Below are 22609 nucleotides of genomic sequence, written 5' to 3'. Positions count from 1 at the left end.
TACCTTTTTTTTATCGTTTGAAGTTAATTTCTGTACAGTGTTGTATAAAATTTTGCAGTCATGCTATTGCTACACATATAGATCCTCAAAGCCAGATCTCAGAAAACTGGAGATTCTCAAAAATCAGACATTTTCTTCACTAGATTAGGTTCAAATTTTTTCCCCTAGCTACATTATGATGGATTATTGGAAATTGAAATCATTTCACTGATTCTCATACCCATTGCTATTCTTAGAAGGAAAACTGCCTTCTGGAGTAATTTATCCCTGTTCAGATTTATATTGTAATTCGGCCCCATAAGGAGTTTAGTAACTTTTTCCAGAGACCATGGTGGGATTCTCTTGGGGCGAGGAGGTCTCTGAATGAAAAAGGATGATCTTAGCATTTGATAAATCCTTGGGTTCAAAGTAATATTAAAACCCCAAGCCAGAGGGTCAACCAATGCTGATTTATAAGATGCAATTGTCGATCCTTGAAAGCCTTTAACTCTGAACAAAAATTCATAAAATTCTAACACAACTGTTTCCGATAATGATTCTGGAGTTGTTAACTTGATAAATTGTTGAAAAAGATTCCAAGCTTTCTCATATTGAATAGAAGTTTGGGGTCTATGACCTGCTAATACTTGGTTAACTATATTGGGATTACCCAACAACCTATTTAAACTTTTTTTTGAGAAACCCCAAGCGTGAAGTGCCAAGGATATCTCGAACTGAGAATGTAGTACCTGGTCTAGACATCCTTGTTGCAATTGTAGCGGATTCGGGCACCAGTCCAGCAGATCCAGGCACCAAGGTTGTAGGATCCAATACGGTGCAATTAAGAAGACCTTGCCTCGGAAGGATTTGAGTTGTGAACCACTTTGGGCAATATTTTCACAGGTGGGAACAGATAGATTGAATTCCAAAGGTTCCAATCTAAGAGTAGGGCATTTCCTAAAAGATTCGACCCCTCCAGAGATGCATAAAGTGGCATATTGTGATTTTTTAGGGAGGCAAAAAGATATATCTGTGGAGTTCCAAACTTCTTCACTAGACTCTTGAACTCCGAAACCTTTAGGGACCATTCTGTTTTTGTCGATACTGGCCGGAGACGGGACAGCGCACCTGCCCAATTGTTTTGTACGTACTCCCGGTATATAAGTTGCTTTGAGGTAGTGTTTGTGCTACACACATACTGAAAAAATTTTCTGACAGTTGTAGAAGGGGCCAAGACCTTGTTGATCTTTGATGATTGAGACAAAACACTGCCGTTTTGTTGTCCATGGCAAACAGGATCGTCATATTTTTTAAATTTGGGTTTGCCAACAAAAAGAATAGGACCACTGCTAATTCTTTTATATTTATGTGTTTGTCTCAAAGGAAGTTGCTCCACTTCCCTTGACTGAATTTCACTTTTGAAGAATGGTATCCCCATCCTATTTTGGACGCATCCGTACAAGCGACCAAACCTGTTTGACGCGGAACCCAGGGAGAGGGACCGATTAGATTGTCCAACTTTGTCCACCATAACAGATGATTCTTTATCTGAATAGGGAGAGAAGAAGCAACATTTCTGTTTCTGTGAAGCAACTTCAAGCCCAGATGAGATAGTTGCTTTTTCCTTAACTTTCCCAATGGAACCACTATTGTGGCAAAATTCAACAGACCCAGAAGTTTTTCCCAATCGTGCCAAGACCCCTTGTGCTTTACACAAAAGGCTTCTACTTTGTTTATCAAATCTGTTACTTTTGTTCCTGGTAAACTGACTGACTGCTGTGAGGTGAAATTTTATATACAGTACCATAATAGTAAAAGGAAGTGACTACTCTTTGTTAACATAATTGTGACATTTCTTCTCTGTCAGGTATGTCCATGCACAAGACTGGGAGAGTGCACAAAGAGTTGCTGAGGCTCATGACCCAGATTCTGTTGGTGATGTTCTGGTGGGCCAAGCCAAGGTGGCCTTCTCAGACAGGGATTACCCTCGGGCAGAGGCACTTCTGCTCAGGGCTCAGAGGCCAGAGTTAGCAGTAAAGTTTTACAGGGTAAGTCACAAAAATCAAGAATGAATTAAAGAAAACTGTACAGTGAAAACATTACCATAATTAAAATACTGTATACTTGATAAGGAGTACTAACACTGCAAAAATATAAATAATTGGTGTGTGTGTGTGTGTGTGTGTACGTAACTAGAGAAAATTGTAAACTATTAATGATGTCTACCGGGTATATGGTACTTTTTTTGTTTTTATTTTTTTACTTGTCTGTATATGTAGATCAGGGGTTCATAAACTTTCAATGTGACCCTAGGGTTGCAGTGCTGCTATTTGTCTAGCAAGATCTCATATCACATGTTATACATTGGGAGTGAAATTCATGCATCTACATGCCCTCTTACAATCAAATGCATTATCATTTCACATAGTTCAGTACTGTCCAGGTGTTGACCATTACACGATGAGGTTAGGGTACTTCAAAGAGCCATCATGAGGTGATTGATCGTATATCAATACTAACAACTTATGGGGAAAAATAGGTTCCTTTCCTGAGACTCTGAAGAGTCAGAGTTATCACTCAGAGTGTTTATTTTTCAGCTTGAAATTTCAAGTAGACATATGTATTTTTATTTTTATTTTTTTTACTGTTATATGCACACACAGTCAGCTGGGTGACTGCCCGGGTGAACTGTGTTATGTCACCCAGAGGATGGTTTGAGTGTGGAAGGAGCTCTTTTTTTTTTACATAAAGTATGTGCTATTGTATCAGTTTTATTGTTTATCATAGCATGAAATTAGAGCCCAACACCTTCCACCTACCAAAAATCCTGGCACGCTTGTAAACAAAGTGGTTACAGTGCCTCTGATGGTAGTAGACATATGAATGAATGACTGACTTTGGTTGGGTTCAGATTGTTGGACTAAATTAGAATGTTAACTGAACGTGACCAAATGGGACAAAAGTTCAGATACAGTACCTGGAAGGTTCAGATAAAATGAATTGTACTGTATTTCTTTTATTTTTTATTTTTCACTTTCTGTATGTAAGAATCAATGTGTATGTAAGTAAATAGAAAAATGAGTTTTGTAGTCGCCCCTGGTGCTCACCCAACAATGCAGTAATGTCCGTAGCAACAGTGCTGTGCTATGGGGGCGCTGGTGGTAGAAGCGGTACTGCTCTTGCCTCGCAAGCGAGATGTCACGGGTTCGAATCCCGGGCCGGTGGAAGTTGTTTGGACTTACTTCCTAGCCCCCATTAGTCCTTGTTCACCTAGCCATAAAGTAGGTACCTGTTGTAAATCAAAAGTTGGGAATTCGTATTCAGGGAGTTGTTGGAGCTTCCAATAACTTGATGACATAAACCATTGACTCTTCAGGCTTCTACGCCCTTAACTCATGAGACATACAGGCAAGCATGAACTTGGCATGCTTCCCTGTTGGGCGCTGTAAACACTTCTGCGCTTCACCTGACACAAGGATGTAGGGGAGTGCCCAATAAATAATAAAAAAGAAGTGCTGTGCTATGGCACGTCTGACCTCCACACACATTCGCCTATAATAATTATTTATTTTATTTATTTTTGTACTTTCTGTATTTATGATTATGTGTGTATGTAGTTGAGTAAAATAAATTAAAAAATTCCATATACTGTATCTACCCAAAATTACGAGTTAAATAATAACCATAACATAATATTGAGCTCAGTCACAGGTGGGATATGGTTGGAAATAACCCTGCTCAGTCCGGGAAATGCTTGGCACTCATTTTAAATAGGACTTATGGGAGAGTATCTGTAAAGTCGGAAATCCATAACCTGGGGAGTGTCTATATTATACCTTTTTAAAGTCAGTTACATCCTTGAGTTTAAGGTTCTCAAAAACTCTAGGTGGGTCTCTTACTCTTGTGGCCCTCAAAATCCAGTTATTGGAGAATTTAAGGTTAAAGCAGCCCAGTTTGTGGAAAAGTTCCAGTATGCAATTTGTGAATACATAAAAGTTAATTTCAATAGATGATACTGTACCATTGAGTAAGTTTCCAAATTAATTTTCCTGTTACATCACTAGTTATTTTTTCACTACTCCTTAAAACTTAACTTGTACTGAAGTGTCAATGGAAAACCTCTCCCATGTGTAGTATTGTCATTCAAATTTCATGAAAAGTATCAAATGTGTTTTGTATATTTTGAATCCTTATACAGTATTAATTGTCTGTACAGGATAGCAACCAGTGGACTGAAGCATTAAGAGTGTGTAAAGAATATCTTCCACATAAGCTCAGTGCACTTCAAGATGAATATGATAGAACAGTGCTTAGTCGAGGATCACAAGATGCAAACAGTCTTATGAACCAAGGACGTCAGTGGGAAGAATCTGGAGAATATGCTCGAGCAGTGGACTGTTACATGAAGGTTGGAATAAATTGGATGTTTTTTTTGTGTGTAGGTAAACAGTGTATATGTATGTTGTGTTGTCAATAGCAAGAGAAACAATTGAGACCCCGCAATTGTGCGTAAATGAGGCAGAAAGTCAGATCAGCAACCTGGGACTTGGTCAAAATTTTTGCAATGCCATATAGCAGCAGGGTCTCCCATTAGACAACACATTATGTTTCCAATATCTTCCCAGGCATCAATGGGGAAAATAGGGTTAGGTTCTGGAGGCCAATAAAAGTGACTAAACTTTATATAAAATGGCACAGTCTAAAGTTAGCAGAATATAAGTTGCATTGCTGAAATCCTTGCAAGACAGCGAATAATTTGAATATATTCATCATATATTTTGCACAAGGGATAACAATTTTAGGTCTTTGTACTAAAATGTACTAATTATGTAGGACTAAAATGTACTAATTAGTACTAAAAATTTTGTCTATTGCTAACTATAGCATGTTTATATTCAAATTAATCACTATCTTGCAAGAATTCCATCAATGTAAATTATATTCTCTCAAGTCAATTCATTGACATTTTATAAGAGAAAATGTAAACTCCCCCTATATGAGATAAATAAATACCATTAGGTAACCGTTGTCTGTGCTCCGGCCCAGCTGTCATAATACATCACCTCCCCCTCCACTTCTGGCAAGATTGAAAGTGGTTTTAGGCTTAAAGTTTTTATCTTATAAAATGTCACAGATTAAAGTTGGCAGACTATAACTTGCATTGCTGGAATCCTTGCAAAACAGCGAATAATATGAATAGAGACATCATATATTTTGCACAAGAGAAAAAAAATTTCAACTCATATTTTTGGGTCAATTTAGGGGATTTTTAGGAGTGTTTCTGACTTAATACGGTTTTTGGCTTTATGTGAGGTCCCAGGAACATAACCCCACATAAGTTGTGAGTCTACTGTAAATAAATTTATCTCTATATATTGGAAAATTTCGATAATTTTGGTAGTAGTGATAAATTTGAAATATTTCCTGACCGATTTCCCTTGCGAAAAAAAAAAAAAAATTATCTCTATACCCTGTATATAGGAAAATATCGATAATTTTGGTAGCCACGATATAAAAAAATCGTTATATAAAGTTGCTATATATCCTGACCCTACTGTACTGTACTGCTAACAAACTGTATAATGTAGGCTTACTGCTACAGGCTAAGGAAGTTGCTAGCCACCACTAAACTGCTCATTTACTGACATTTAAAAAAATATATACAGGTTGTACCTCTCTAGTCCGGCATTCTGTGGTCCGGAAACTCCCGTGGTCCGGAACGATTTTAGTTTGTCCAATAGGTAGATAGGCAGTTTTTTTTTTTTTACTTATCTGAATTATTATTATTATTACAGGAGTATTAAATTTTTGCCCCTCAGGCCCCAATGTGGGTTCAGTGACCTATGCCCGGGTGGGCTAATCCCCTTAAAAAAAAAGCCGCGGGAAATTAAGGTTTGTTTACATCCGGCAGTTCGGCTGCTCTCTCTCTCTCTGCTTGTCTATACAGAGTACAACATTTAACCCTTCAATATATATGAGCAGTAAATAAGTGTTGCTTTCATATTCTTATGTAGAGTAATGACGATATATTTTCACATGTGCGCACTTACATACGAGCAGTCTCACTTTTTTTTTTACCATTAATGGTTAGCTACTTATATTGTTCCATTTATTAACATTAAATAACATTACAGGTACTTCAAGCAACCATATTCATTTTTTACATTAATTTTACTACAGCTAAACTCAGGGTCTTATTTTCTTCAGTTTTATGTGTAGAACCAATCAGTCACTGGTTTTGTAAGCTTTAACATAAACAATGCCGGCAGCCGTCTCGTCTCCTCTAATATTCCACGTATTAATAATAAATTGTATTGTTAATTTTGCACACACGTACATTAATTCAATAAAAACAAATTCAGAAACATTAATTAAAATATATATGAACAGTAAATAAGTGTTGCTTTCATATTCTTATGTAAAGTAATGATGATATGTTTTCACGTGTGCGCATGCGCACTTACATATGCGATCTCTCTTTTTCTTTACCATTATCGTTAGCTACTTCTATTGTTCCATTTATTAACATTAAATAACATTACTTAAAACAACCACATTAATTTTACTACAGCTACAACCAAGGTCTTATTTTCTTCAGTTTTATATGTAGAACCAGTCAGTCACTGGTTTTGTAATCAACGAAAACAATGCTGTGTCATTTCCTTGTGTGTTTTAATATTCTACGTATTATTAATGAATTGTATTGCTCATTTTGCACACATAAACATTAATTCAATAAAAAAGACATTCAGTAATAAACAATAATGAATCTTTTGTACATAAGAGAAATGACGCTGTTTACACGATTATGCACGTCGTCTGCACGTTGGCGGGCCGTTCAAACCCGTCGAAATTCAAGTTTCCGCCGTCAAAATTTTTATTTTTTTTTTTGTGTTCCAATAAAATACGTTAAGAATTAAAAACTCGCGAAATTTGAGAAGCTCTATACGACATTTAACCCTTCAATATGTCTTCAAAGAGACCATGACGCAGAGAAAGTGGTGCTAGTGCTTCCAGGCATAAGCACAAGTCACTATCTATCCAGGAAAAGGGTGAATTTCCATGGTCCGGCACCGGTCAGGTCCCGAGGTTGCCGGACTAGAGAGGTACAACCTGTACTGTATTGTACCATATTGCTTTTTTTGGTATGTTTTTATTAAAAAAAATAAACAGATTTTATTACCTTTTAGTCTATAAAATGAATTATTTTTCCTTATATTTTCCTTACATTTAATACCAAGTGCTAGGTAGTGTTTTCACGCTAATTTATCACTCGGGTCCCTCTGCTGTTATTCATAGTCTTTATTGCTCTGCCTTGATTTAAAAAATTAAGAGTGCCCTTTTAAATGACCCTGAGTTAGATAATAGCTCTGTAAGAACTCTCATTTCAGCCAATTTCCATTGTGTAAACAAAATAGAAGAGGAGTATCTTATTTATTTCATTTAGCTTTTAAGTGTTTAGGTTGTAGAAAAATATGTTACTATACAGTATACAGGATATTCATATTCTGTAATGCATATACATAGGTTTAACAACTGAAAGAATTTCTTGATTCAGGTGACACCAAACATGACCAATGATGTGATGCTGTTGGAAAAAGCATGGAGCAAGGCTGGAGAATTGGCAGTCAAGTTTCTACCAAATGAGAAAGCTAATGATGTATCCCGATTACTTGGTTAGTATATGGTTCCTCATATTATTTTATATCTGTTATCATGTTTTTGATTTGCTGTATTTTAATTTCTGTTGTTGTTGTTTTTTTCTTCATATATATATAGACCTGTGTATGCAGCATTTGGATATTTAACCATCATTTCAGTTGATGCAGTTGTCATGAAAAGAATCTTCAATAAACTTTGGCAACTTTATGCTTCAATTTCAGCTTGAATCATATGTCTAAAATCAATACAATTCCCTTTTGCTCTATCCTTACATCAGGAGGTGATCTACTTTTGCTACATTGAAGTTTTGTTCCTCATTTTATATATATAATACTGTAGTTACATATTTTCAAAACCTCTATTTATTTAAATTATGCCATTCTAACTTGTATCTCCACACCTTTACCTCTTTAAAAAGGGTTAACGCTCGTTAAATGTTCATATACAGTACAGTACATGATATTCTGACATCAAATATTGTAATTCAAAATGTATGGTATATGTAGTAGTGTAATATCTCTGTTAGCCAGAATCCCTCTTAACCGGAACTCTCTGATAGCTGGAATTGAAATTTTTTTGACAAATCGTTCCCAAAGCCGGAATTTTCTGGAACTTAAAGAAAATTTAACCAGTACCTGGAAAATTCCCGTCTCGTTACGGGGAAATCTCTCATTCCTGGAAGTGCTTTGCACCAATTGTTCTGGTTAATAGAGATATCACTATATTATTTATATTTTAAAAGAGCATTTATTGATCAACTAACTCCATATCGCAGGTCCCCGATTATTAGAAATCAAGCGTTATTTAGCTGCTGCACAGCTGTTTCTTGCTGGTGATCTAATAAAGGAGGCCATCGATGCATTCATTAAAGGACAGGAATGGAGCAAGGCAAAGAAAGTAGCAAGAGAATTAGAACCTCGGTAAGTTATAGCTTTGGATTTACATGTATACAATGTAGTGTGGTATTGTGCTGGTACTTATGTTAATACAGTATATAAACCTAGGAAATAAAAGTTTTATCTAATCTATAAAATGAGTGGGGCGAATCTAAAAATAGCTGTACTGTACATGTAATCAAAATAATGTACAAAATGATTACTACAATTTTAGTCTAGTGCAAACTATTGCATGTTTACATTCAAATTAATCACTATCTTATAAGAATTTCAGCAATGTAAATTATATTCTCCCCGGTCACTTCTATGAAATTTTTTAAGAACAAAACAAAAACTCAATCTAAAGGACAAATAAATTCTTCACTAGACCTTATGCGCTAACTGTCAAACATGTCACTGTCACCCCCACTCCCAGCAAGGGTTTGGTGGTTACTGTATACATTAGGCTTTAAGTTTTTATCTTATATAATATCACAGACTAAAGTTAGGAGAATATATTTTGCATTGCTGGGATCCTAGCAAGACAGCGAATAATTTGAATAAAAATGTCATATATTTTGCACAAGAGATAAAATTTTTAGTACATTAGTGTACAGTACGGTACTACATTTTATAATGTTAAGTTTTTCAACTGTATTTTTGGGTAGATTTACATACATTTTTTCATTTATTTTCATTCATTTACATGCACACACCACACTAAAAGAAATATAAAATAAATAAATGACCTAAGTGCAAACCCGTAGTGTACATGTACTAAACTGATTATGGTACTAAAATTGTTATGTCTAGTGCAAATTATAGCTTGTTTATGTTCAAATTAATCACTATCTTACAAGAATCCCAGCAATGTAAATTATATTCTCCCAGGTCATTTCACTGGCATTTTATAAGAGAGAAGCTTAGTCACTTAAGGACTGATAAATAAACACACATTAGACCTTGGCCGCCAACTGTCAAACGTATCACCTCACCTCCCGCTCCCCCCACTGTATTCCTGCATTGAGATATTTCATGTATAAATATTCCCTACCATTAATCTTTAGATTGACCTTAATCTTAGCGTTTTTATTATCACGTTGTCATTTAATGCCTCTGCCTTGTCAGCCATAACCTTGACATAACTAATGTATTCCTCTGATTTTCTGTTTCTTTTTAAGGTATGAATCCTATGTTGATTCTGCATATAAAGACTTCTTAAAGAATGAGGGAAAAGCTGAAGCTCTTGCTGATGTGGACTTGACTGGAGCCTTAGATATGTATGTTGAGGCTGGGCAGTGGACCCGAGCTCTGGAAACTGCTGCCTCGCATGGCCCACAGCTTTTACATAAATATCTAGCAAAAAATGCCACAAATCTCATAAAGGCAAGTGGAAAAACTGAAAGATTAAGGAGAGTAATGTATATATTTATATTTTTTCTTCTGAACTTCTATGCCTCTTTATTCCATCTGTGGGAGGGTAATTTTTGCAGGACCTTCTGTGTAACACCATGACCTTGGCACATTTCTTAGTGTTTTCAGTTCTGGAACCCCTTTCTTCCTTGCTGCCATTTTCTCTATGTATTCCATTTTCAACTTGCTGTACTCAAGATATTTTCTTCTTTATTTTTCAACTATTTTACCTTTTCCTGAATTTCCCCTCCCAGTATAACTTCTTCCATTTAGTTTTTATTCTTCAGTCTTTAATTTAAGATGCAAGGCAGAGTAAGATTTGATAGCGTTGGCTCAGATGCCGGTGCTGTTTCAGAATTTTTATTTTTTTATAAATGTTTCTGCTAAGTTAGGGGTGCATCTTCCATAATGGTGCAACTAATATGCTGTAAAAATTGGCAATACAGAACCGTGGTAATTTCCCAAATCAGAAATCTGCAGTTCATAGATGATAAGAGTGGTCTACCTTAAGGTGATGCCAAGAGACTTTATACACTCCCCAAAATTTAAATAACATTGAAATACATAAGTATACTGTATTTTGGTCAAATATATCATAACCCTTAACAATTACAGGATGGCCAAGCTGTTGAAGCCCTGGGTTTGTACAAGCAATATGGAGCACCAGCTTTTTCACAAAACTATAACATATACCGACGTGTAGCTCTTGACCTAATGAGCATGCATGAACTGTGTTCAGGGCAAGCCTATCGCACCTGGGCAGATCTGCGGGACCTTCTTCTGTCACTGGTAGATAACCTTAGGCAACATGAAGATATAGAAGGTGTCATGGTATGTGTAAAAGTTCTTTGTCTTTGTTGTTTCACTGTACAGTATAGTATAATTTGTTCAGAATCAAATTAACCCTAAAATGATGGAGAGCTTGTAACATAATCTATTTGCTGTTATTGAATGTTATATTGTTTATGAAGAATTGTACACTGAAAGTCTAATCATAAAAGAATATAATTATGAATCTCTAATAAAAACACATTCAAAGTTGGCATGTGCAGCAATTCCCCCACAACCTCCCTTCTGGTCACAAATGCAGTAAACTTCCCTCCTAGTGTTAGTGGCTCTCGTTAGGCATACAGCAAATCTGACTATATATATATATATATATATATATATATATATATATATATATATATATATATATATATATATATATATATATATATATATATATATATATATATATATATATATATATATATATATATATATATATATATATATATATATATATATATACACACACACACACACCCTAACCGACACAAGTGAAACCATTGCTTGATATACAGCCCTTTTGGCACAAGTACACACACCTCTTTGAATATCATCACTTAGAACTGCTTATCAGTCGTCATTTTCATCAATTAAAAAAATATCTATATAAGAAGTGGAAATCTTTAATATAGCACTCATTTTACACCTGGTCACATCGGTGTCTAGCGGACTGTAGTGTTTACATTTTCTCTTGTTTTTGTCGGTATGACAACGACGGGAAATATTTTCCAACAGTAGAAGGTAAGCAAATGTAAACATATATATAAACGTCTAAGAAAACAAAAAATCTTTACTGTATTTAAAAAAAATAAAAAATAAAAGTAAAAAAGCATTTCGATAAAAATCAGTTGAATTAAAATTTTTGGTGTGAAGAAACAAACATTCCTGCGCTTTGAGACCAGCAGACAACCTTTCGCAATTCCTCAATAGATGGTGCTGCCGCACCACTGCCATTAGCAAACAAACCGCACAGCAGCAAGGGTTGTGTAGCTGCAGCCGTTTATTTTTTACCTACTGAGTAAGTAAATAATCGTATTTTTCGCAGTATATCAACAATATTAGTTAAATCAATTGTTTTATAGTATAGAGAATACTTGTAATTGCTAAGTACTGTAATGAGGTAACAGTCTTTGTAAGGGGCTGATTTCAGTTGACCCTAATGAATACATTTACAGGGCTGTACAGTACATAAATCAGGCGTTGTTTATTATTTTAACAATAGTAGATGGGATGGTGCGTCGTGAAAGACGCATGCTAATTTTCAAGGAATATTTTTGTAATTAAAATTGCGTCTTGTACGCCTCAAAATACAGTAATTAAAATAAAATCACTCGATTTCCTCACCGTGCTAAGATGTATGAATACCAAAAATAAAATCCTCGTGGCACTTAATATTTCAGCTATTACAACACAAATTAGTAAAGCCTTCATTGTGCGCGTTTACAGCTGATTCGCCAGGCAAGAAGATGACAGTAGCACTGCGTGTGATGGAGGGTGCGGGAGGGGGTTTTGAGAATTGCAATTAAATACCAGGTAGCGACGTGTTCTCCTAATATTATGTATTTAAATAATTATTAAATGTTTTAATTGCCTGTATGTTGGCCTGGCGAATTAATGCTAGGCATTTACATACCTAGGTATAAAGCTAGACATTGCGTTCTGGATTGAACAAAAAGTGGAAATACTCGTTAAATTGGAAAAAGGTGTTTGAGTTCTTGTAGTATTACTCTAAAAACTGGAAAGCCCTGAAACCCGTAACTTCTTGGTCCCAAACTTGCTTGATTACCAATGGTCCACTATTATTTTGATGTGTTACAAAATTAAGTACAGTACAGTACTGTACCTCTTTTTGTAATTTTTTTCTTGGTTTAAAATTTTGAGATGTATTATAGCTATTTTACAGTGTATCACATTAATTAGGATGCATTCTAATATATTTTACATGATAAGAATTACTATGACTTATTCCAGAATGAATTTGAGCTGTTGTTACTTCAAGCACATTATCTGGCTGCACGGTCTGCTTATATGGCCACACCACAGCTGGAGAAATTAGTGGCTAAAGTGTCAGTTTCTTTACTACGTCATACTGACATTATACCAGCAGATAAAGCCTTCTATGAAGCAGGAATGGCTTGTAAGGTCAGTGTCATGATTTGTGTTTGTTTTAGAATATACAGCGCTCTCTTAAGTGTGTTTATGAGGAGTTTGACTCCGTGTCTCATGTTAAGATTACGTATCTAACACAAAAGATTGAGGTTCAGTCTTCTGGTTATGTAGAGTTGAATGGAAAATAACACTGCTTAATAACAGTCAATCAGCTTTACACCCTGTTAACTGCACGGGCCGCTAAAGCTGGTTGACGCCTCATGCCTGAGCGAAGTTATTATATCCTCTATATTACCATAGTATTTAATCCATAATTTTTAAAAAATATCTAGATTATTATAAATTCTCGTGTTAGGTAAAGCCTCTCAATTTATGTGATATGTTCTCGACAATGGTCGTGTAAATCAAACAAAATAAATACTGAAGATTAGGGGGTTTTGTTATTAATAAGATAGTACCCAGTATTATACCAGTGAAAAACTACAGTTCACACGTACCAAGAAATATAAAATTCTCCAGGCCTTTGCCTGTATCACAAATGTAGTGATGGGTTGTCAGACCACAGCTTACATCTCAGAAACAGTCCAGATCTGACCCGACATTAGGGGGATCAAATGTAAGGGTACCCCTCGCAACCACTCAAGGAGTTACAAATCAACTAGTTCCCCTCCCATGTCACACGGCCCCAACAAACATGTAAGAAGGCACCGGCCGACTCTCTCCCAATGTACACAATAACCTACACCGCAGAAGAAGTCCAGACCTGACCTCACATTAGCCAGGTCAAATGTAACCCTCGAGCCACAAATCAACCAGGGCCTCTCATGTCACACGGCCCCATCTGAAGATTTCTCCAGAATATACAACTTATAGTCTCTGAAAAAGTCCAGACCTGACCCTACATTAGCGAGGGCAAATGTAAGAAGACCCTTCGCCGCCGCCCCCGATCAGCTCAACCTGACGGCTCACCTCCCAATATATAGGACGTCCTAGTCCTCCCTCTCCCCAGAGAGAGAGAGACAGAGAGAGAGTGTGTCTTGTAACCAAGAAGGGCCAGCTACCACGTCCCGAGTCCCGCTCGTAGCCCTCCCTCAGGGGAGCGGCGAGAGGGAGTCAGACAGAGAGACACACAGGGATCGGAGGAGGAGGTCCACCACAGCCGAGTCCCGCTCACGGGAGGAGAGTCATGCAGGACTTCCCTCCCCGACTTCCCTCCGGTGTCCCAGCTAAGCAGTCGCCCTCCCGACACCAGTGTTCCAGCTAAGCAGTCTCCCTGCTAGGCCTTCCCCAGGTCACGTGAGTTTTTGTCAGAGCTTTCCATGGGATGAGTTACTTACGTGGGAAGTGTATTCATTTCATGTTCGTGTCCGAGAATCAGAGTGTCTAGTAACGTAATATGATGTCCTAGTAACGTAAATATAATGTCCTAGTAACTTCAATAGAAGGTGTTATTAATGTGTCCATGTCATGTTAGTAATTAATAAAGAGTTGTAACGAAGCGGTGTTTGAGAAGTCGCCCTTAAGACGTAATAGATGTGTATTGACATATTAGATAAGCTAAGTGTAAATCCACCATCAAATATATATCACGGCCACGCTACCAAAGTCTTTCTCGCTTTTACTCTCTTACTAAATATTCTACCTATATATGTAATTTTCTTCTTGTGAGATTTGTCTCATTACACAAACATGCTGATGGAAATATTTTCGTGAGTTTGGTATTCGATCCATGTATTCAGCATTTGTTCCATTCGCTCCTTTATTGGACTTCAGGAATACAGGCATACCCTGAAAACCGATGTCCCATTAATCACCGATTCGCTAAACCAACAATTACATAAAGGGGAAATACCCTTGATTCCCTGGAGATTTAATGATCAGGGAAGGAGCAGCAGAGCTGTTTTGAATTTCTGTTTGCTCAGTAATCAAATAACTTAGCAATCTGTTTTTCAGGAACGCACCCGATCGCTAAATGACGCATCCCTGTATTTTTAACAATTTATTTATCTTATATTTACACAATTATACATAAATTGTGTGTACAGTACAATAAACCCTTGCTATTCGCTGGTTTTCGATTAGTGATTTTGACTATTCGCGGTAAGCAGATGGTGGCTAGCTTACGAGCCTCTCTCACAACGCAATGAGTCACCCCCATGCACCTGCAGCATCTCCTCTCCCTTTGGTTGTGCTCAACTATTGCCTGTGAAGCAGTATCTCTTGTGTTGTACTCAAAATTTAGAGTTTCTGATTTTATTTTATTTTTATTTTTATTTTTATTTATTTTTTTTTTTTACACGGGGATTAACCCACCCGGGCACAGGTCACTGACCCACATCGGGGCCTGGGGGGCGAAAATAATAATAATAATAATAATAATAATAATAATAATAATAATAATAATAATAATAATAATAATAATAATAATAATAATAATTCATAGTAAATAAAATTTATAATAAAAAATAAAATAATAAAGATAATAATAATAATAACAACTCTAGTAATAATAATAAAGAACTATAAATGCAAAAATTAAAAAAAAAAGATCAAAAGTGAGAAACAATATGTATGTTGTGTTGCCAATAGTAGGAGAAACAATTGAGACCCTGCAATTGTGTGTAAATGAGGCAGTAAGTCAGATCAGCAACCTGGGACTTGGTCACAATTTTCGTGATGCTATATAGCAGCAGGGTCTACCATTAGACAACACATTATGCTTCCAATATCTTCCCAGGTAGTAGTACCTCCCTGTTTGATAGCTGCCTACTACCCCTAAAAGACTGCCTAGTGTCAGGGCTAGTGATGCCAGTGGAGTGAATCATTTTAGAGACCTCAGAGCCAAGAGGAAACATCTACCATTCACGATGGTTTTAAAGAAAAAACCAGCCACTCACCCAGCTGATTCCCTCACCTACTCGGTTAGTTGTTGCTGCCGCTCCACCACCCACCTCCCTGCCATGTGCCATCTCACCACCCACCTCCCGGACACGTTCCTCTCCACCACCCTCTTCCAACAGTGATCCTGATGATCTTATGCTTCAGTAATCAGATTTCATCCTACTGTACAGTACACTTCATCAAGCTCCAAACTTCCACATACTTCCACTGAAGTTTCTCATACACAGAATAAGTATACAGTAGTGCACTAAGGTAGTATAAGTTGCTATTCATGTTTTTGCCAATTTGTGCCATTCCTTGGAACCTAACCCCCCATGAATAGCAAGGGTTCACTGTATGTTTATTGTGTAATGCATTGTATCTTGTGTGACAATCAATCAATGTAAGTGACAAATGGGTCAGATTCCTTGAAAACCATTCGGATATTGAATTTTCGTATAGCGAATAACAACAAATGGGAAAAATAGGGTTTGGTTCCCTACAGACAAGAAAATCCCAATATTATACCTAAAAATAATGAAATTGGCTAGGTACTTCCTGCATTCATGGCATGATTATTTCAATTTTTTTTTTCAATTATCAGAAGCTTACACAGTTTCTTGGTGATAATGGGTGAAGCCAAGGAATCAGCACAACACTTGGATACCATTGTGAACTGATTCATGTCAGGATGGCACAAATACACTTGGATAAAGAGAAAGCACTACACTTCAACTGAACACTAAGGGAATGGCATGCCAGACACTGTGAAAGAGAGTGATGATAACCTGCCAACAAAAAACAAATTGTAGTATTTTTTCTTTAAAAAAAAATTTATTTGGTTCATGAACCCCCCCAAAAAACACCTAAAATTTATAAACTAAATAAATATGTATATATACTGTACAATTGGTACATTGCATTATGAGAGGTAGCTCTCCTGATCTTGCTAGGGCCTTCTCCCATTCATGGCGTTATTATTTCAAGCTTGTTTTCAATTATCACAGGCTTATTTGTTTTTTTTGGGCTATGACAGGTGTAGCTAAAGAAACACTTGGATGCCATTGTGAACGGATTCATGAAAGGATGACAAATACACATGGATAAAGAGAGAGCACCCACTTCAACTGAACACTAAGGGAATGCTGTTCCAGACACTGTCTGAGGGAGAGTGATGATAAACCTCCAACAGAAAAGACAAAAAAACATATTACAGTACAGGTAGTTCTGCTATAACGCGATAGTAGTGTTCTTGTAAAACATCGTGTTATAGAAATTCGTGTAATAGAAATAACAGGGCTTATGGAGAAAATAGGGTTAGGTGCAGATTACTCCAAATCGAAAAAAAATTTCGTAGTTAGCCTAACACAAAGGATAGCACAGTCTAAATAAATGTTACATTCATATCTAATAATGAAATCATACAGTAAATGTTCCACTTTACCTTGAAAAAATATGAATATAACTTGATGGGGGAGAAGGTTGATGTTGAGGCTGAGGACTCATGAAACATCAAGCTTTTCTTCAAGTGTTATAGCCTTTCTTTTACGATCACCACCGGAAATGCGATCACCAGAGTGCTTCCCAGAGATATTCTTCTTTTCCATAGTCACAAAATTGGAGAAACAGTAATCAGAATCCACTGAGGACACTTAAAAACTTCACCTGTTTCAAACAGTGTGTGGAGTAAACAGAGAGCGCGGGTCTAAAACGCTATGTATTTTGTTTTTCTCTTATTTAAAATTTTACAATTTACATATACTGTACAGGTATACTGTATACATAAATATTACATAAATTATTTCTGCAATTCTTCACAAACAAAACACATAAATCAATTGAACATGTGATGTCGAACGTGAACTGTAAACATTGAGCCAAGCCACAACACTGTACAGTACACTTTAACACTTTAAACGCTACGTATTTAGTTTTTCTCTTTTATTTAAATTTTTACAATTTACATATATATATATATATATATATATATATATATATATATATATATATATATATATATATATATATATATATATATATATATATATATATATATATATATATATATATATATATATATATATATATATATATATATATAAATTGTAATTTACATATTATTCATATTATGCTAGAGCGCCCACAAAACATGAGAAACGTTTGAGTCCCCCAGTAGAGATGTCCGTTCTCTATCCACTCCAGGATGTCCGTTTTCTTTTTGTGTACTCGCTCAGGGACTCAAGTATTTCTGTATATGACACAGGATGATAAGGGAATTTGAATTTATTTGTTTATTTATTTATATATAATATACTGTAATATATTAAATATACTGCAAGTATTTTCTTTAATTTATATACGTGTTTCGCGAAAAGGGAGGCTACATTTATGGTGATCGTTAAGGACCAAACTCCGAATCCATGACGTGACTTCTGTTCATTATTTATATCCTAAATTTACCACTGTCGGCAGTTTCAAGAATTAATGCAGTCATTTACTGAATATTCTTTGCAAAAAAATAAATTTTAAATGAATTATTTATAAGAGATAAGTATTATGATCAGTAAATATACAGATATGCATTACTGACCACCTCCGAACACAAGGACGGCTAAAAATAGTCACAGGCGGTCAGTCAAGGTCACTTTCCCTTTCTTTATCCCTCCTCCTAGTCACAGGCCTAGCACTTGGGATCTGCCACTCTTTGCCATAAACTTAAAATGTACCGGGAACTTTCCCCCCACACACTCATCATTCTCTCACTTTATGTAACTTGACAAAACCTATGACCCTTCAGGCTTTTACGCCCTTAATGTACGAGTCATAAAGGCAAGTATGAACTTTTCATACTTCCCTGTTGGGCGCTGTAAACGCTTCTGCGCTTCACCTTGCACAGGTTTGTTAGGGGGTGCCCAATAAACTAGCCCCCTCGGGGGCAAATCTGAATCTTTCCCTTTCTTGTCACTGGCAAATGGGAGTGGGGGGATGATAATAGCAGCTGTGTTTATTACGGTATGTTAGACTGGTTTATAATACATTTTTATTATTTTAATATACCGGTAATCTTCATTTTAATCCAGCTTCCCGAAAGTAAGTTTCAGTATAAAATAATTAGTGGTACTGTAGGACCTTGTGAGTGGTTTACTGTATACATAAATTATTTCTGCAATTCTTCACAAACAAAACACATAAATCAATTGAATATGTGATGTCGAACGTGAACTGTAAACAGTGTGTGTGATGTAAAGAGAGCGCGGGTCTAAAACGCTATGTAATTTGATTTTCTTTTATGTAAAATTTTACAATTTACTTATAATATACAGTATTATACCTAAAATAATTAATTTGGTTCATGAACAGCAAAAGTACACAATATTTTACCTAAAATATAATAAACTAAATAAAATACATACTGTATAAAGTGTATAGTTGGTACATTACATTATGTGAGGGGGGGGGGGGGTTTGAGCCAGGTGACGCCCTGGCCATATCTATCTCGTGTTTGGAATTGAATATGAAGATGGATAGCCTAATTTTCCTTCTTTCAAATTTTAGATTCAAGTCTCAAGTTGATTCACTGGGGACTTGATGTTTCAATGCTCTAGACTTACCGGTCATACAGAATTGCTCAATCCCAGCTTCGTAATAAAATGAAATTTAATGATCAATCCCTCATTGATATTCTTACCCCCTAAATACTTCCTATGTGATTACTATCCTTTTTCTAACTGTACACATTGTTTCAGGAGGTAGGATGGAAGAACATGGCATTTGTATTCTTGAATCGTTTTTTGGACTTATGTGAGGCCATTGAGGAAGGGTCATTAGACTCTCTTGATCATACAGACTTCATAGACACAGATATTCCATACGAGATTCCACTACCACTCACTCTGACAATACCTGAATCTCTGAGGGAAGAGGCTAAAGAATGGGTGCTGGCAGTATCAATGGATCAGCAAGTGGAACAGGTAAAATTTTGCTACGGTGGTAAACAGACGTGCTTTAATTGCATTATGCAATTTGGTTTTTTTTAAGTATTTTTTATCTCATTTGATTGTAATATTTATGTAAAACACTCCTTGTAAGTACAAGAATGAATCAAATTTCATATTGATTACAGAAATGCTAGTAAATTTTGAATTCAGTTATGCTTCCATTAATCTTGCAGGTTCTTCCCGTGGATGAGCGTATGACTTATGAAGCTTCTCTTGTGGATGCAAGTAACACCACCTACCCTCCCTGTGTTATCTCAGGCTATCCTGTCATCCGGAATCGCCTTGATCTCAAGCGTGGGCAAGCTGCTAACAAGGAGGACTGGAACAAACTAATCATGGCCACCAAGATGTCAAGTTCCCATGAATGTCAGGATGTACTCAAGTTTATAACTGCTTGGTGTGGAGGTCTTCCCAGTATGGGATACAATTTCCAGTAACACACACAGCAAATTTAGTCTTAATACACGTTATTCTGGTAAATCTTCATATGAAGAGATTAGCGACATGAATGAATTGGTTTTAGGAAAATTTACTACGAGATATTTTGCCTCTATATAGTTCACACCAGAATTGCCTAAGTGCAGAATTATCGTATGATGTGTCGAATATTTAAGTGCGGGAAACCAAGTGTGCCGAGTCACAGACTGCACTCTGCATGAATACAGAATAAATTCTGCATTTTAAAATTTTTGGGGAGGTTAAATTTTCCATATTAATGTAGTCACAGCTTAGAGCTGTGAAAGGTCTTTGTAGAACATTTTTGGTAGTTTCTTGTCAGAAAATAAACAGATTTTCCCTTAGTGATGAAACTTTGAACCTTTTCTCATTTTTTAGTGTTTCATAAGCTCTAGATCCACACTCTCGAGACATATTACTTGCATTGTCCGATTTAGCATGTAGCTTTCCACGAATATTTACAAAGCATAAAGGATCCATAACAACTTTTTAAAGCACTATATATTCTTCAAGATGAAGAAGACAGGCCATGCTTCAACACTTTATTGTGTTTGATCTTGCTGTTCTGTCTTTGCCAATTTCAAGTGCTAAGGCTGAAAGATTAACATATCCCAACCTCATATATAATGAGCAACAAAACCTTGACGTCACTAATTATCAACTCAGAAATGCTGAAAGAGGAGGATTGTTGTGCAAAATTTACACCATATGATGCTTTGATTAATGGAGTGAGAGGCACACAAGGATAGAGTCTTGAAGATATGATATAATTTGTTTGAGTGTAAATTTTTATAAATGTATTAATTTTTTTAAGTTCCTATGTATTTTTGCTATATACAGTAATGAGATTACTGTATTTGGAAATGCATTTATTTATTTCACATATCTATATTATCTCTTATTAAAATGTACCAGGATATCATTGACTATTAATATACTACCGTATATATAAAATAGCTAAATTTTTTATATCCTTCACAAATTACCAAAGTTCTGCTGAATTATAAAATTTTCTCTTAACATACATTTAGAGAAAGTGCAGAAATAAATAACCTGAGGTGGAGTCAGCAGCAACACTGGCTCATACAGTCTTTTCATTACAGTACCATATTGTTTTATCACCTGAATTTTTTTTTTTTTTTCTGCAAAATTGGTTGTTGTTGGTTACAAAATAGACCTTTTTGCTAGATTTGAAATTAGGTGACTAGAGGGAATTTCTCCCACTAAAAACAATCAATCTATCGTACTATTTTCAAACAGGTTTATGGCATATTTTAATTCTTCATTCATTTATTTAAACTTTAACCCATAGGCCCCGGGTGACGTTCCAGAACGTCCGCCTATTTTCCCGCTATTTTATTTATTTTTATTTTTTTTAACTATTTTTGGAAAAGTTGATTTTTATCTCGATTTATTCCCACACAGGGGGAGGGGGGTTACTGCCAGCAGCATCCTAACCCGGGGCTTAAGGGTTAAAATCTCATGCAAAACTTTCTAAAGGTATTTTGGGCTGTGGGCAATTCCAAGAAGAAAGCATATTCTCTCTATCTGTATGGTTACAGCTCTTTAACAATCTTTTTATGTGATGCTCAACATCTCTGTATTTCTTAATGGTAGCAGCCAATTTTCTTTACCTTTTCTTAGTTTTTAATCTCTCAAATTCTATCACCTGTTTCACATGGGCTCTGGCAATTTTCTCCATATTTTTGCTGGTAGATCCCCGACCAATGACATCCAATGCAAATGGTCTGCAAACTGTAAATAATTTTTTGAAGCAGACCTTGAATAATGGATTTTTCATCTTCATGCCCTCCTTTTCAAGGGATTCTACAACAGCCACACGAAGCTTCTGTTGGATAAATAAAAACAAAACCTTGTATTAAACAAATGAGAGAATGGTGAAAGAATGGGAAAAAGGCTGATTCAAAGATAAAGAAAACTAAAAGAACAAATAAAATTGAGAGACATGGAGAATATTTTGAGTAAATGCTAAATGTAACAGATGAGAGTTGTAGTAGCTAAAGTGTCAAAATAAAAGGAAAAATCATAAATGAGGAGGAAGTAAGATTGCCTGTAATCAAGGTTATGAAAAGCAAGACACCAGGAGTACTGTAGAAGGAATCACCACAGAAATGTTAAGGATTAGAGGTGGAATAGTTGTCATGGGTGGCGTTAGGCTTACCCACGCAACCAATTCCAAAGTTTGTTTTACTAGAGATAAGGCACCTGGCGAGGCATAACTGGGACATACATTTTCCATTAGTGGTATGTTAGCCAGCCTTTAGGGGGGGCCAGTGAGACAGTGTTGTACTGTTCATCGCTTCACACCCAAAAACCTCATTTTAAGTAGTATCCCCACAGCCATGGGTTAGTTAAGATGTCCCCATCCTCTCCCTCCTGAAGGGA

General features: G+C 36.0%; 2 protein-coding genes across 4 annotated transcripts in view; one reads left to right on the top strand and one right to left on the bottom strand.

Moving 5' to 3' along the window:
• Nucleotides 1-21122, top strand: part of LOC121860342 (intraflagellar transport protein 172 homolog) — an 89609-nt gene extending 68487 nt beyond the window's left edge. The window contains exons 24-32 of the mRNA XM_042357419.1: nt 1847-2027; nt 4196-4387; nt 7538-7655; nt 8417-8561; nt 9698-9902; nt 10545-10760; nt 12732-12902; nt 19496-19720; nt 19921-21122. Of these exons, the coding sequence (XP_042213353.1) occupies nt 1847-2027; nt 4196-4387; nt 7538-7655; nt 8417-8561; nt 9698-9902; nt 10545-10760; nt 12732-12902; nt 19496-19720; nt 19921-20184 (1717 nt within the window). The 3' untranslated portion in view covers nt 20185-21122. The remainder of the gene's footprint in view (nt 1-1846; nt 2028-4195; nt 4388-7537; nt 7656-8416; nt 8562-9697; nt 9903-10544; nt 10761-12731; nt 12903-19495; nt 19721-19920) is intronic.
• LOC121860343 (mdm2-binding protein-like) overlaps nt 19022-22609 on the bottom strand; it is a 49785-nt gene continuing 46197 nt past the window's right edge. For 2 of the 3 annotated variants that reach the window (XM_042357423.1, XM_042357420.1), the window contains exon 17: nt 19022-22052. In XM_042357423.1, the coding sequence (XP_042213357.1) occupies nt 21834-22052 (219 nt within the window). In that variant the 3' untranslated portion in view covers nt 19022-21833. The remainder of the gene's footprint in view (nt 22053-22609) is intronic. The other variant, XM_042357421.1, reaches the window with a different exon arrangement.

This window comes from Homarus americanus, unplaced genomic scaffold (assembly GCF_018991925.1).
Source record: "Homarus americanus isolate GMGI-L3 unplaced genomic scaffold, GMGI_Hamer_2.0 scaffold48088, whole genome shotgun sequence".
In the NCBI taxonomy this organism is placed as follows: Eukaryota; Metazoa; Arthropoda; class Malacostraca; order Decapoda; family Nephropidae; genus Homarus; species Homarus americanus.
Note: the sequence above shows the minus strand (reverse complement) of the source record. Positions and strands in the feature narration are given on the sequence as shown.